Genomic DNA, 16,665 nt, shown 5'->3' with positions numbered 1-16,665 from the left:
CCTATGGCCCTGTGTCTACTATCTCGTATACTGTATAGTGAGATGTGTATGTCTATCACCAGCACCGATCTCATATAGCAAGATGTGTATATCTATCACCAGCACCGATCTCGTATAGCGAGATGCATATATCTATCACCGGCACCGATCGTATAGAGATGCATTTTACCTGACAAAGTTAAAAAAAAAAAAAAAAATTAACCGAACCAACAACACCGCGTAGGCAACCATCACGCGTCCATTTCAGCGATCGACACAGTTTACAGGATTTTTTTTTCTCACACGCCGACTAGTTTTCAGTATACCACTCTATATCTATCACCTGCACCGATCTCATATAGCGAGATGCGTTTTACACCAGAACGAGAATCCCAGCCTCGCTTAAATAAATGCATATATACACTTCGTTATAAAATCGCAAGATATGGTAAATTTTGTCAGATTTCACTCCAGATTTGACATTATTTATCCTACAGCATCCAATCCTCATATCCAAATCCAGATTTTGATGATATGCTTCAATTATGTAATGATTAATCGATCATGTTTCTCAGGCAAGGCACGTTTGAGTAGGCCGAAACAAAATGATGGTTTAAGAACCCAGCGAGGTGCAGTGAGCTGACCAAGATGGCGGGCCGCCATATTGGTAAGCCACCACATCGGGGATTTTTCTTATGAGCACCTCGTTAATCATCTTCAAAAAGGGTGTTATAACACACCCAAACACCCAGTTTTCATCATTGCAATCTGTTGGAGGGCCAGGTGTATGCATGCAAAGTTTGGGGACGCTAGTTTTCATGTTTGTTTTTTTGTGTTTTTTCATTTAATTTGTGTTACTTTTTTTCGCTTTTTTTTTTTTTTTGTATTTCATCTATCTATAATTCCATTAATCTCTGTGTGTATGTGTGTATGTGTGTATGTGTGTATGTGTGTATGTGTGTATGTGTGTATGTTTGTCTGTGACCGCTGTTTCTCGACAACCACGGGTCCGATATACTTGAAACTTGCCAGGTATATTGCTGGGGACCCGAGGATGTGCCTTTTCAAGGTTTCATATTAATCGGACAAGTACTTACCGAGCTATGGCGATTTAGCCGTTCGCCGTTCGCTTTGGCGTTGCGAATGGACCAAACCATTTCATGTAAATAGAGGGGGGGGTTCTGTGGTCGTTGCGAATGGACCAAACCATTTGATGTAAATAGAGGGGGGGGATTGTCACCGTACTCGCAAGCCGTTCGCCGTTCGCTTTGGCGTTGCGAATGGACCAAACCATTTCATGTAAATAGAGGGGGGGGATATAATTTTAGATATATATATAGTACGGGCATATATATAGTACGGGCATGCCCTAGTTCATTTAATTTGTGTTACTTTTTTCGCTATTGTTTTTTTCATGGTTTTCATGGTTTTTGGGGATACCACCCTATCCGAGAGGCAGGACACCACTGGAGAGACGCACCCACCGGGACGTCCAGCACACTCCAGTGGGCCTTACCATGGTCATAATCATCATTAGCCATGGTCATTAAAAAAAACCGTTCTACAGGAGGTCCAATTTGGTGGCAATTGGCCAAGTAGTTTGGGCCTGATTTGTGTACGAACACACACACACACATACAATACTTTTATTTATAAGAGAGCTAAAGTAATGTAAATGCAAGTAGCTATACAATGCCACAATTATGATTGGCGACGTTAATTCCTTCTTTTTTTCTAAGATCAAGTGGTCTCCATGAAGATAGGGGGCATCTATATTTATGTTGTAAGGCAAAGGGGAGGGGGAAATGAGAAAATGAGATCGAAAGATATTATGGAAAAAGCTTTATGAGTGCTTTATGCCATTATTGAGTACATCATAAGTTGATACTCCTCTATAAGTCGTGGCATCAGATGAAAGACAATTTTGAACAGATAATTGTATAACAAGCAATAGCATGCAGTAAGGAAATACCTTCCAGGCCGCCTGGTGCAACAATGTCCAGCCGGTCCAGTGCTGAGCGCCATGCACAGACGCTCCACCGGCAATCAGTGTCTGCACCACATCATTACTGCCCTGTTCCACAGCTGGCATAAAATGTAAACGTGTTTGGGGTGGATGGATGCAAATAATAATGCACAACAAACACAATGAGATTGGAATCTACAATGAAGTGATGTGTGGAAACAAGAAAACAAAGCAGAAACTAAAATAAAGGAAGATGCATAAACAAAATGTCCACCATCTTAGCAAGTGTTGAAAGTGTCGCTTATATCTTTCGAACTTGTGGCTTTCAGAAAGAGCCAAAAGCTATACTGTACCTAAAAAGAATGAAGGATTACAAACATTATTTCCTCAGTTCATCACAATTATGAGTGGCTTGGCAATGGATTAAGGCTTTGCTGCACTGCCCTCATTGGCGCGAGTTCAATTCCAATGGCTGATCAGTAAATAATTCCGCACCCTACTGTGGAGCAGTTGGTTCTTAGCCAGAGAAGTGTTCGCAGTGCATCATAAACACGCTGGTGCTTGTCACGAGTGTGCACTCTGATTTTAGCAACGTGTGACCTATCCAATGCTGGATTTTAGCCACCGACATATTCATGACTTATCGTGAAAGCACCGACGTTATGTAAAGAACCTGGGCCTCCATCAATCACAAATAAAACGTAATGGCTCAAAGGTATACTCCTGCAAAAGTACGATGGAATCCTTTGCATCCCCATAACTACAATAAGATGCTGCTGAATATTTAGAAAGCAAACCCACAAAATAAATAATTTTCCTTATCTACCTTACCAAGGAACAGCGGCGTTTCATCTTGCAAGTTGGTGCAGTTTAGGTTAGCACCGGCACGAATCAGCTCCGAGACACAGGCCACATGACCGTTCTGCGCTGCAATATGCAAAGCAGTGAAGCCTTCATGACTCGAGGCGTCCAAAGCCGTTTGTGACGGGTCTGAGTTCAGACATACACACCATAGAAATGACACATGACCAACGCACACATGCAAGCATGGACAGTTACACAAGGACACACAGGTGGCGAACAGTGATGTCGGTAGTGGCTGCATAAGGGTGCAGAAAGTGGCGAACAGAAGTGTGTACTTTGTAAATACTACAACGCAATCTTTGTTTGTTAGACCTGCTAGTATCAGTTGCTTGAGGCAGGCTGTATGACCTGCAGCGGCAGCCTCATGAAGTGGCCTCCAACCACGATTATCACAAACATCCACAGGCCTCTGTGCCCTCAGCAGCTTCCGCAGGAAACGTGCATTTCCAGAACGAGCTGCAAGAGCTACGCTTGATGCACTGTCTTGGTACGAGGCACTGAAGTTCATGTTCTCTACACACAAGTAACCACATTATTTTAAACCGTAATAAGTTTTACCAAACAAATTCAAATCACGTTTACAACGTACAAAAAAATTTGCTGTTCAGGCATTCATTTGGCAAGTAAGGAGTAAATACAAATGCGGCAGGTCAGATGTTCATGCAGTAAACCTTGATTAGTAAAATATGGTAATGACAAAGATCGATGAACTCCACTAATGAAGTAGATTTTTGGTCTCATAATTCCACAAGGTCATCAAGAGCCAATGACTTTAAGGGGGACAAGTCAGGAGACGACGATGTTTCACGAGCGAGCGGTATTCAATGACAAAGGTCAAAACCGACATCGAAAATATATAAATAGGAATGTATTATCTGTTATGAGACTAGTTAGCTACACAATACCGAAAATTCGGTTCGATTCCGACAACTTTGAAACTTTGACCTTTCTGACCTTCAAAGGTCAAAGGTCGAGGATTCTGACATTTGTTGGAAAACTTGTATTTCATTATGTATGTGATAATATAAGATCATGTATGACATTTCACCCTATCAGGAAGCGAACAATGTAATAAAACCATCACAAATTGACTTTTCTAAATTTTGTGACCTTGTGACCTTGACCTTGGGGCGAAAATGAAAAATCGAGCTCCGTGGGGCTAGACACATGACATTGGCCTACCCAAATATCGAAACCCCTGTCAGATTCCACCAAACCCCTCGGAGAAGATGTAGCTTGAACTCGATTACCCCCTAAAAAGACATCTTTTTCGGGCGTGGCTCCGCCCACAATGGGCGCAATATGCCCACTCTTCACAGGACACAACTAGATCATGATATCAACCTCCCACCCAAGTTTCATCAAGATCAGATGATATCATCGGGTAGTTATGCTGCGGACAGACAGACAGACGCACACACACAGACACACACACAGACAGACAGACGCACACACATGACGAATATAGTGGTCACTTGATAACTCGTGAACCAATAACCACACTAGAAAACATTGATGTATTAAATTGTCCGGTTTATTAACCAACCCCAAAAACACTGAGGATAATCTGGGCTTTGTTCAATAAGCTTGTCTCTTGGGAAGAAAGAGTTTGGATGGTGCCTGGAAGGCCGGTGATGGTGCAGCAGATGCGCTGCAACTCTCCTCGTGATGTATTTTCCCATTAAGATGGGATCGCAGTTCATAGAGCAAGATAGCCCCAGTCTTTCACGAACCGGTTGGCAAGGTCTGACGTTCAATCAAAAGTCATTCATGCAGAAATTTGTAATTCAAGATGCCGGCGATCGGCCGATGCTGATACCAGTATATACCAGAACAATAGGCAAAAAATAAATAAATAAATAAAAATTTGTTTTTACGCAGGTACAAAAAATACTATTACGTTTGTGGGGGGTAGACAATGATTACCTTAGAGCCAGGTATAATTGTATAGGTAGTGTGCTCTGACTATCGTGAAGAAGAAACCCCATGTATCACTAGTAGGAAATTCGTTCAGACCGGATGTCGTGTAAGCGCGTACAAGTGTCCCCATCACGAGGGGTGGGGTTATGTTAATTAGTTATGGATTATGGGTAATTAATCCCCTGTATGTAATGGCCTCTCTTATTTTTCCTCTGTTCCTTATGACAATGCAGCACACACACATACCAGGAAATCGCGCATTAATAACACCAAATAAAAGTGACCGGAACAAGATATTGAAAAATACCGCTGGCGCTGCCAGCAGCCACATCACCACATCAAGCAGGTAAGGTCACTCCCCGAAGAGCAGCGATTGGTCAGGACACCAAGAGCGATGAGATGGCACTACCTGAACGGAGTGGGGACGCAGACATTGTCGGATGACGTCAGAGCCTTGAGTACAAGGGAGTTGGAGGGCAGACATTTTCTCTCCGATTTTCTGGGTTTGGTGGCGAACGGTCATGTTCCCGATATTTTGTCTCTTTGGTTCGATCGCTCTCTCCGGGCTAGCCTCCATAGTGAACCGTCACATATATGGTGCGCTCTTCAGCGAGGGACATTCATTGAGAACGGTCATGATTTTATATCTCTCTCTGCTTCGGGATTTCACAACGAACGGTCGAAGTTCACGAGCGCTCCTGGCTTTCTCCCGGCTTGTGGACAGAGGTGAACGGTCGCCGATAGCTCTTGCATTGGAACATTGGTGCAGTGCAGCCACAGTTGATACCGCTCTTGCGCTGGGAGACGTGGGTGCTGGTGAGGCGGACGACTAGGACGAGCGCGGCTGAGTGAACGAGGCGGCGCTGAGGCCTACTTCCCGCCAGGGCCTGTGCCACGCCCAGATTACGTCCTCACTAAGGGACTTTTCCCAGATTGTTTTTCACGGTTTTGTTTAAATATTATTTAAATATGTTTAAACTTTCCCCTGCAGTGTTTTATTCAGTGGTTTATTACAACACGCTGTTTTTCTTCCTATTTAAAAGGCTTTTTTCAATTTCCTCTTCAATTCATTCCACTTCAAAAAAAAACAATCAATCTCTAACAATTCTTCCTCGCTACATTCTCTAAAGTCTAAACTCACCTTCATTCCACCCCTCCTCTGTCGTTTTCAAAAGGATCTCTGACTTGAAAATCACAATAAACCCAAGTTGTAATAAATGTTCGTTTTTCATCAATCAGCCACTTTCTAAACTCCCCCCTCAGACCTCCCCTCCTAAACTCCCCCATCAGACCTCCCCTTGCCCCTCCCCTTCAAATTTCCCCCCTCTCCCCTCCCCTTCAAATCTGCCCCCTGCCCACTCCCCTTCAAAACTCCCCCCCCCCCCCCCTCGCTCCTCCCCTTCAAAACTCCCCCCCAACCATCTTTCTCCAATTCTCCCCCCTGCCACCTCCTCCTCAAAGCTGCCTCCTCCCCACTTCATCTCCCATCTATCTCATACCTCCACCTCCTCCAACCTTCGACTTTGCTCTGCCCCCCCCCCCCTCAAACAACCCCTCACTGTGCCTCATCCCATCACCATCAAACCTTTTGTCCTCCTCATCCTTCCCTTTCTCCTAACTCTTCTGCAATCTCTGAAACACTATCAACAGCTCTCCCTACCACTACTCTTCCTTATCTTATCCGACCCCTCCCCTCCCATGTCCTGCATCCGATGCTCCCCCTCCCTCTTCCTTAACGGTATGGACCTCAAACATCCGGGGCCTTCGCTCAAACCTGATTGATCTCTCCATACAGGTTGCTTCTGTCAAACCAGACGTAATCTGCTTAACAGAAACTTTCCTCCTTCAAGATGTCTCTGATTCCTTAATATGTCTTCCTAGATAGTCCCTCCTTCGGTATGATAGACTTGAGCCTCGTCCTGGTGGTGGGGTTGCTATCTTTATCAAAAATTCTCTTCCTCACTCTCCTGGCACTGCCCTATCTCCACCCCACCCCCAGGAGTATCTCTGGCTACAGCTTCCTCTCCACTCCCACCTTTTGTTTTTATGTGTTTTGTACCGTCCTCCAAACAGTGATGACTCCATTTACATTTCGCTGTCTGACAACATGGACTAACTTCTATCCACTCATCCCAACTCTCTCTCTTCCTCATATGTGGCGACTTCAACTGTCGTCATGCCAGCTGGCTGGGTACCTCTCTCACGAGCCATGGCATCTCAGCAAAGGACTTCTGCGCCTCATTGGGACTGACACAATCTGTCAATTTCCCGACTCGGGAAATCCGTCAACGGAGCATCTTCTCTTCAAGACTAGGTTATGACAAACTTTCCTGCAAATGTCTGCTGCTCTTCTTCTGCTCCAATCGGTTCTTCTGATCACATGCTTGTTGAAGTGGATATCTCTCTGGCCATTCTCAGAGAGCCTCCTCAGCGTCAACGAGTCTGGCATTTCACTCAGGCCGACTGGCATGGTCTTCAAGCAGCCATCAATCATCTGAACTGGTCTCCCATCTCTACTGCCTCTGACATCAACACTTTCTGGGAATTCTTCCAAAGTAAACTGCTCTCTCTCATGCACAGATTTATCCCATCTCGTCTTCAGTTGTCATACCCTTCCTCTCGTCCATGGTACACTGAATATTGTGGTGAGGCAGTTGCCCTGAAACAACTTGCCTTTGCCTCTTGGAAGGCTAATCCAACTGAAGGCAATCTCAGTTCCTTCCACCAAGCTCGGAACAAGTGTGTGTCTACCCTCAGGAGAGCCAGGAAGCACGATCTCTCTACTCTCAAGACTGAACTCTCAAACCTGTCTCCTTCCTCCAAATCCTGGTGGCGTCTGGTCAAATCTGTTTCGGGTGTTTGTTCCCCCTCCATCCCCTCCCTTACATCAAATGGCTACACAATTGACACCGCAGGTGACAAAGCTGAATGCCTCAACTCTGCGTTTGCCTCAAAATCTTGTGTCCCAAACCCATCTCTCTCTGTACCCACCTTACCCAGTCAAACCCAGCTGCTCCTGAAATCTGTGTCCTTCTCTCCTGACAAGGTGGAGAAGTTTCTGTCAAACCTCGACTCTGATTCTGAAACTGGACCAGACGGCAACAGCCCACAGTTCCCAAAATCCTGCTCTGTCGCTCTTTCATACCCTCTCTCTATTCTCTTCACCCTCTCTTTGGTTCAAGGTCATCTGCCATCAGTTTGGAAATGAGCCAACATTACTGCTTTCCACAAACATTACCACAAAAAAGGTGCAAAAACAGATCCTTGCAACTACAGACCATTCAGCCTGCTCACAATTATCAGGAAAGTCATGGAATCTATCATTGCTTCGGATATCAAATCCTTCCTCTTTTCCAATGGCTTGATCTCTGATCATCAATTTGGTTTCAGACCAGTTCACTCTACTCTGGACATGCTGCTTCTGCTGTCTCAACAATGGATGGAGGTCCTCAATGCCAAACAGGAAATCAGAGATGTCTCCCTTGACATATGATGTGCCTTCGATATGGCCTGGCACCCCGCTCTGCTCTCCAAACTCTCCTCCTATGGTATCCATGGAAATCTCCACGCATGGCTTGCGGACGTCCTCTCTGGTCGTAGTCAACGTGTGGCCTTAAATGGATTTCTCTCATCTCCCCTTCCTGTTCAGGCTGGAGTTCCCCAAGGCAGTGTTCTGGGCCCTGTGCTTTTTCTGGTCTTCATCAATGATCTCTCCGACTCTCTGGAAAATCCTCTCTATCCCTTTGCTGATGACTCTACTCTCTGCCGCTCCATTCCTCACCCCTCAGATCGGCAGTCTGCAGCCTCCTCACTCTCTGCAGACCTGGACAAAATCACAGACTGGTCAAACAAGTGGACCATGTCTTTCAATCCTGACAAATCTCACACTCTTACAATGTCTCTCCGAAAAGAGCTACTGGACAACCCTCCCATTTACTTTCTCAACAATCCTCTCCAAGAAGTTCTGTCACTCAAGCTTTTGGGTCTCACTATCTGCCATGATCTTTCCTGGGAAAACCACATTTCCAAGCTGGCCTCCAAAGCCAGTCACCGACTGGGTATCCTCCATCGTGCAAAGTCCTTCCTTGGCACACCTGAGCTCCTCACCACATACAAGGCTTTCATCCGCAGTGTGCTGGTGGTTGTTGGAGGCAGTCGCATTTCGCTTTTTGTGGTCCTGGAGTTTGTTGGAGGTAGTCGCATTTTCTCTTTGTTCTGGCTCCGACTTTGTTCTGACTTGCTAACCCCGGGGACGCGACAATATGTTATAGATACTATAGAGCAGAGCATCATGCATTATTAATTTAAGATACATCTGGATTGTCATAAAACAATTATGAAGGGGGACGTCATGCTCAGAAAATGTAATTATATAAGGTGGATGGAGGTTATATGTTTACCCCTGTCTGTTTGTTTGTCTGTCTGTCTGTTTGTGAACAGGATATCTCAAAAAGTTGTGGACGGATTCGGATGAAATTTAGTGGAGAGGTTGGGTATGTGACAAGGACAAAATCATTATGCTTTGGTGTAGATCCAAATCTGGATCCTGAAGATCTGGATCCATTTTTGTTGAATATATGGGGAAATTGCATATATCGTTGAATCGGCTCCCAAAAACGCTGCGGTATAAATGTAAATGCAATTTTCACAGTGAGGTACACCGATCTCAGAAAGGTTAAAAATAAAATAATAACCACCTTTAGAGGCCATTTTTCCCCGCAAGCGGGGGTTGGCCTTTTTCGGGCACCGTGGTTGTTGTTGTTTTTTTGGTCCCCTTTTTGAAGCAATGTTTTACGGCCGGATGCCCTTCCTGACGCCAACCCTTTTTGCCGCCTTTAACGACAAACAGGGAATTACCAGTGAACTGGTACTCAATTAGCCGACCTCGGAAGGTATGACAGGCTGAGTCAACCCCCCTGGCGTTAATTCAGCAATCGACCGGGATTCGAACCCAGGATCCTAGGATCCTAAGCCGGCACCCTAGCCGCTAGCCCAACACCAGGATCACAGAAAGGTTGCCCTCTGGAATATTGTTCAGGATGGTCTGAAGGTTGAAAAAACATTAGGAAACCAAATCTAGCATGAGGTGTCCCCACCAAAACCCCAGTGCTGCCCGACTAGGAGTGTCTGTCTGTCGGTCCCTGAACTATTCCCGCAGTTTTGGGGCTAGCCACACCAAACTTTCTGTGGGACATTTTGGGGTCCCAGCAGGTGTCCTAAGGTGGGTGGGAGGTTTCATAAATTTCTCAATACAATTATGATTTTGAGTTTCCATCCACACAAATCTGCTCCCTATCCAGATGTAAACACAATCACGGGTTCGGCATTCGCAATTTCGACATCTACCACGTGTGGAAACATTCGCTGGTTCGGGCATTTTGACATTTTGCGTCCGAACATCTGTGCAGCTTTTGAGGATCCTTGCACATGTCCTAAAGTGGGTGGGAATTTTCATAAAATTTCTCAAAACTTTTTTTTTTTTTTTTTTTATATTATGGGCTGGTGTTCCCAACCCTACCCGTGGTAGCACAGGTACCTCGCTATAGTAACGTAATAGGCATTTCACAGGAAGTGAATCTATGACATTCACCATGCCACACTTTCTGTCCACCCCATGCATATCCATCTTGTCCACCCCATGCATGCGCGTTTTGTGTCCTGTTCCATTCACTGTATAGCTCTTCCATGAGCCTCGACTATGCATACAAAAACGGTCAGTTGCATTGTAGTTGGAGCACACACGTTACTCACGTTACACCTCAGAAGCAGCTCCTTCAGTCAGTGATCCAGAATCCGACCAACGGTCCAACTTCCCTGGTGGAATTCATTCCTGGTGGAACAACTTTTAGAAATAAATTGAACAAATTTTGGCATTATGTGAAATCTTCCTTCTGAGTTGTGTTCCATTACCAATCAGCTTGCTATCGCTTGCCAAGCCAGCCGTTCTTAGCAACCGTTTCGACGGAGTGCTTAAGCCACTTGGCGAGCGCTCTCCAACCTGATTGGATATGAAACACACCTCTGCATTGGCTGCAAGCATTCATTCCTTCATGGTTTAAAACAGCGACGTACCGACCAAAGCAAACACCAATTAAAACGGAAATATACACCAGGATTTACCTCAGGATATCAATCTCCTATCCCGAACATTGATGATGATATTGGAATATCAGCTATGACCTTTCCCGCCAAGTCCTGGTTAACAACAGAAAAACGAAACGGAACTGAATAAAGTTACCATAGCCAAACAAATAACATGTAAAAATACATTATACTACCATAGCCAAGGATATTTACGTTAAAAATTCCCAAATACTGTAGCGCAATATTAAAAACGTAGTTAATCATCGAGTTGGTATATCGTTATTCTTATACACCGCCTCAAAGTGTGTTTAAACACAAATGTTATGTTTCGTTGTCACATCGTGAAACTGTTGCTTTATCATTTTAAATACACATTATTGCTTAGTACGCTTTGAGAAATAAAATGAAACATAATAAAATTATCCGTTTTAACATTAAAAGGTAAAGAAGATGTAAAAGCGTCTGGGTAACACTAACAGCTCAATTGCCGGTATTATTTTACCACACCTTCACAACAGAGGAAAAACATGTAAATTGTGGCTTTCTGTCCTTGCCCCTCAAAAACATCGACTATAAAACAACAACAACAACATCAGCAAAAAAGTCACATAATGGACTCATTGAGAGAGCAAAAACACAGAAACACGGCTGGGGGCGGAACAGCAAATAGCTCCGCCCCTCAAAAGGCCATTATAAGATTTTCAGTAGGCAGCGAAAGCCGAAAGCTCACTTTACCTCCGGGATTGGGATCGTTTGAGTTTCAAGTCATGTCTGCTTGCGATGCCGCCAAGACCACCAGAAGCTCACGGAGTGTTTCTTTGTTTAATGCCGGACCGGCCAAGCTGCCTCGTCCGGTGAGTTTCTGTTATTAAATAGTACTAGTAGCCTATTGCTTGCACATCATTACACTTTCTCCCGTTTCAGAATCTGACGATTTCGACTCCGTTGGTGGATTTAATGTAACTCGGCGGACCAACACCTGGAAGTTGAACTTTCGATGGTTTGTGAAAGAAAACTTAATGTTATCGTTCCAATGTATCAAATTGCAAAGTTGCAAATGTTATTTATCCCGAAAACTACAGGAGATATAAAGTATTTAAAAAAAAACTTTTACTGGAAAAATACTGCATACATGTCAATTCGGGGACCCCACTCAATGGCCCCTTGGGGGTCACGACCCACTGTTTAAGAAACACTGCACTAGAGTTTCTATTCACTTGATTGCTTTGCATGCGCCGTGGCTACTCCAAATCGTGCTGTCTTGTTCACAGGGGCACGAATTGCATCAGCGTCGCTCGACGTTTGGAAAGAATGTGGGCAGAGCGCCAACATGGGCGGGGTTTAGCGAGGAGCGCTAAAGTGGGCGGAGATTATCGAAGAGTGGGCGGAGATTATCTAAGAGCGGGCGGAGCTTTTAAAAAGTTCATGTCGAGGCTGATGGAAGAGTTGAGCAAAGCTTGTTGCTGTTTCGTGTGCAGCCTGTGGCTGCTGGTTGCATCATCTCTGGAAGTGGCGCTGATGCAGTGCCCAAATTCCCAGTAAGCTGGTACTCATTTTGCCGACCTCGGAAGGATGACGGGTTGAGTCGATCCACCTGGTGTTAAATCTACGGATGACAGGGGCTCAAACTCAAGACCCTAAAATCTCAAGCCAGACAAGCTAATGTTAAGCTCACACCAAGCTTAAAGCATGTTGTCACACCACATTAGTAAGGTTTTTACCTTGCGCTCGAGAAGCAAAAAGCAGGGTTAGGCGATTGGTTGCGTACCAACGTGCGTGCGTATCTGCATTTTTCATATTTATTGTCCCCCGTCGCACAGCGGACCCAAAGGAGGACGATGGTTTTCCCCTCCGTCCGTGCGTGCGTGCCTAAGCGAAGGACCGCATTCGAATTTGGTGTGTGGGTGCAACCCACCTCAAAATCCAAGATGGCCGCCGCCATGTATGTCTGATGCCATGTATGTCTGAACCTTGTGAGCTGAATATCTTGAAAAATAAGCGAAGTACCAACGTCTAATCTGGTGTGTGGGTGTATCTAGGCATAAGGAAGAACGCTATTGAACATTGGGTCGCCACGTCAAAATCCAAGATGGCCGCCACCATATATGTCTGAACCTTGTGAGCGAAATATCTCGAAAAATAAGCGAAGTACCAACTTCTAATCTGGAGTGTGGCTGTATCTAGGCACAAGGAAGAACGCTGTTTAAAATTGGGTCGCCACGTCAAAATCCAAGATGACCGCCACCATATATATGTCTGAACCTTGTGAGCGAAATATCTTGGAAAATAAGCGAAGTACCAACTTCTAATCTGGTGTGTGGGTGTATCTAGGCACAAGCAAGAACGCTGTTTAAAATTGGGTCGGCACGTCAAAATCCAATATGGCCGCCTCCATGTATGTCTGAACCTTGTGAGCGAAATATCTCGAAAAATAAGCGAAGTACCAACTTCTAATCTGGAGTGTGGCTGTATCTAGGCACAAGGAAGAACGCTGTTTAAAATTGGGTCGCCACGTCAAAATCCAAGATGACCGCCACCATATATAGGTCTGAACCTTGTGAGCGAAATATCTTGGAAAATAAGCGAAGTACCAACTTCTAATCTGGAGTGTGGCTGTATCTAGGCACAAGCAAGAACGCTGTTTAAAATTGGGTCGGCACGTCAAAATCCAAGATGGCCGCCTCCATGTATGTCTGAACCTTGTGAGATGAATATCTTGAAAAATAAGCGAAGTACCAACTTCTAATTTGGTGTGTGGGTGTATCTCAGTATAAGGAAGAAAGCTATTGAAAATTGGGTTGCCACGTCAAAATCCAAGATGGCCGCCACCATATATATGTCTGAACCTTGTGAGCGAAACAGCTCGAAAAATAAGCGAAGTACCAACTTCTAATTCGGTGTGTGGGTGTATCTCGGCATAAGGAAGAACGCTGTTGAAAATTGGGTCGCCACGTCAAAATCCAAGATGGCCGCCACCATATATATGTCTGAACCTTGTGAGCGAAATATCTTGAAAAATAAGCAAAGTACCAACTTCTAATCTGGTGTGTGGGTGTATCTAGGCATAAGGAAGAACGCTATTGAAAATTGGGTCGCCACGTCAAAATCCAAGCAGGCCGCCTCCATGTATGTCTGAACCTCGTGAGCGAAATATCATATCATAGTGTAGCGGTTGCCGCTGAACATACACAATCGCCTTACACCTGCCGAGGACGCAACCATGGAGCAATCGCTGTGCCGGGCTCGCCCAGACCGCCCGGAGACGCTCAGTCTCGCCGTTCCCGGGCATGTCCAGACTCGCCCAGGTCTCCCGGACACGCTCAGGCGTGCCTTTTAAGGGCAAACGCTCCGGCATGAGATATTCGAGTGCTTGTATATAATGCTGCCCGATAAATGGGCTTTTCAGTTTACCCGAGTTGATTTGATGGAATAAAGAAACTCGGACGAATTCCAGCTTTTTGTCGTGTCCATTCTTTCGATTCGAGTTGGAGCACAGCTCCTTCATTGGTGACCTACCGACATGGACACGACAGTTGCCCTCAAACTGCCTACCTTCTGGGAGGCTCACGCAGCGGTTTGGTTCGCCCAGCGGACTCCCAGTTCGCCCTGCGTGGTATCACCGCCGACGACACCAGCTTCCATCATGTGGTAGCAGCACTCGGCTCAGCCACCGCGGCCCGCGCCCTCAGCCTCCTCCAGCACCCGCCAGCCGCTGACAAGTAAGGCGCGATCAAGAAGCTCCTCCTCGACGCTTTCGCCCTCTCATCGGCGGAACGCGCACGGCGCCTGCTCGACCTGCCCGAGCTCGGCGACACGCGCCCGTCCGAGCGAATGGATTACATGCTCTCGTTGCTCGGGGAGCACGCCCCAGATTTTCTTTTTCAAGAGCTGTTCCTCCGTCAGCTGCCTAGCCAGGTACGCCTCGCCCTGGCAAGCACGCAGATCACGGATCCCTGTGCCCTCGCCAGGGAAGCTGACAAGATCTCCTCGGCAGGCCAACGCATCGGGGCAGCGACCTGGAGCCCGCCGCCGTCCGAAGCAACGCCCATGGCGCCCGAGCACCCGGCACGGTCGGCGGCCGAACTGCCGGCGCGATTGGTGGTCGCTACGCCGCGCCGACCGCCTCCAACTCGACGACCGGGGCCTCCACCTGACCAGGCGTGGTGTTACTACCATGCCAGGTTCGGACAAAAGGCCCGGACATGCCGACCCCCGTGCACTTTCGGCAAGTCGGGAAACGGCCGGGCCGGCGTTCATTACCAGCCATGAGCGCCGGCCACACGGGCAACTTACTTTTTATCAGGGACAAAGCGTCCGGACGGCGCTTCCTGTGTGACACCGGCGCCCAACTGAGCGTCATACCCGCCTCCGATCAGGACAGGCAGTCCGCGGTTTGCGGCCCCTCCTTGATGGCGGCCAACGGATCGGCCATCCGCACCTTCGGCCCACGCAACGTCACCCTCTGCTTCGGCAGCCAGCGCTTTCATTGGACTTTTGTGACCGCAAGCGTGCCCATGGCTCTGCTGGGCGCCGACTTCCTCTGCGCACACGGGCTGCTGGTTGACGTCAAACGGCGTCGCCTCGTCAACGCCGAGACCTTCAGCTCCCTGGCATGCACGTTGAGCAGCTCCGCACCGACCGAGCTAGCATGCGCCCTCCCGGCGGCGAACGAGTTTGCTCGCCTGCTCGCGGAGTTCCCGGCCCTCACGCGGCCGACGTTTTCGGCCGTCGCGGTACTACATGGTGTCGAGCACCACATACCAACCACAGGCCCGCCGGTCTACACCAGAGCCCGCCACCTCGACCCAGCCAAGCTCGCCGTGGCCAAAGCCGAGTTCGACGCTTTGGAACACCTCGGCATCGTGCGGCGCTCCGATAGCGCGTGGGCTTCGCCACTACACATCGTACCGAAGCCGGAGAGCGGCTGGCGCCCATGTGGCGACTACCGCCGCCTTAAGGACGTTACCACCCCCGACAGGTATCCGATCCCGCACATTCAAGACTTCTCCGCCCGTTTGGCAGGACGTGTCATTTTTTCGAAGATCGATTTGATACGGGGATACCACCAGGTACCTGTCAGGCCGGCCGACGTCCCAAAAACGGCCATCATCACGCCGTTCGGCTTATTCGAATTCCTTCGAATGCCATTCGGTCTCAAGAACGCGGCTCAGGCGTTCCAGCGCTTGATGGACGGCGTGCTGCGCGACCTGCCGTTCCTCTTCGTCTACCTGGACGACATCCTCGTCGCCAGCGCGTCCCGGGCCGAGCACCTCCTCCACCTCCGAACACTGTTCGGGCGCCTCAGCGAGCACGGCCTAATCGTCAACCCGGCCAAATGCCACTTCGGCACGACGGCCGTTGATTTTTTGGGCCACCACATCACCAAGAACGGGGCCGTGCCACTGCCTACCAAGGTCGAGGCCATCACCGCGTTTCCGCGTCCCCGCTCCATCAAGGCCCTGCAGGAGTTCCTCGGAATGGTGAATTTCTATCACCGCTTCGTGCCCCGCGCTGCTCAGCTCATGCGGCCCCTCTACGAAGCCCTCCGGGGCAAGCCAGCCAAACACGACGTCGTCTGGTCCGCAGCCATGGACGCGGCATTTACAAGCTCAAAGCGGGCCCTCGCCGACGCAACACTGCTCGCTCACCCGGTGCTCAACACTCCCATCGCCCTCACCATGGATGCCTCCGACTACGCGGTGGGCGCCGTACATGAGCAATGGGTGAACGGGGTTTGGCAGCCACTCGCTTTTTTCAGCCGGCAACTCCGGCCGAACGAGCTCAAATATAGCACGTTTGACCATGACCTCCTCGGTCTTCACCTGGCCGTTCGCCATTTCCGCCACCTCCTG

General features: G+C 47.8%; 2 protein-coding genes across 12 annotated transcripts in view; one reads left to right on the top strand and one right to left on the bottom strand.

Moving 5' to 3' along the window:
• ASB3 (ankyrin repeat and SOCS box containing 3) overlaps window positions 1-11,119 on the bottom strand; it is an 83,857-nt gene extending 72,738 nt beyond the window's left edge. For 2 of the 6 annotated variants that reach the window (XM_068128328.2, XM_068128331.2), the window contains exons 1-5: window positions 10,850-10,974; window positions 10,481-10,559; window positions 3,122-3,322; window positions 2,777-2,935; window positions 1,952-2,064 (exon numbers count right to left, since the gene is read on the bottom strand). In XM_068128328.2, coding sequence (XP_067984429.2) covers window positions 1,952-2,064; window positions 2,777-2,935; window positions 3,122-3,317 — 468 coding nt within the window. In that variant the 5' untranslated portion in view covers window positions 3,318-3,322; window positions 10,481-10,559; window positions 10,850-10,974. Of the gene's footprint in view, window positions 1-1,951; window positions 2,065-2,776; window positions 2,936-3,121; window positions 3,323-10,480; window positions 10,560-10,849; window positions 10,975-11,026 lie in introns of those variants that run through there. The other 4 variants (XM_068128329.2, XM_078784845.1, XM_078784846.1 and 1 more) reach the window with 4 other exon arrangements.
• A 276-nt stretch (window positions 11,120-11,395) lies between these two features.
• PSAT1 (phosphoserine aminotransferase 1) overlaps window positions 11,396-16,665 on the top strand; it is a 30,049-nt gene continuing 24,779 nt past the window's right edge. For 2 of the 6 annotated variants that reach the window (XM_078784842.1, XM_068128335.2), the window contains exon 1: window positions 11,543-11,667. In XM_078784842.1, coding sequence (XP_078640968.1) covers window positions 11,594-11,667 — 74 coding nt within the window. In that variant the 5' untranslated portion in view covers window positions 11,543-11,593. Of the gene's footprint in view, window positions 11,668-11,737; window positions 11,814-16,665 lie in introns of all 6 variants that reach the window. The other 4 variants (XM_068128334.2, XM_078784841.1, XM_068128332.2 and 1 more) reach the window with 4 other exon arrangements.

Source organism: Myxine glutinosa, chromosome 9, assembly GCF_964187855.1.
Source record: "Myxine glutinosa chromosome 9, kmMyxGlut1.1, whole genome shotgun sequence".
Classification (NCBI taxonomy): domain Eukaryota; kingdom Metazoa; phylum Chordata; class Myxini; order Myxiniformes; family Myxinidae; genus Myxine; species Myxine glutinosa.
The sequence above is the reverse complement of the archived record's forward strand: the minus strand, read 5'-3'. Positions and strand labels throughout refer to the sequence as shown.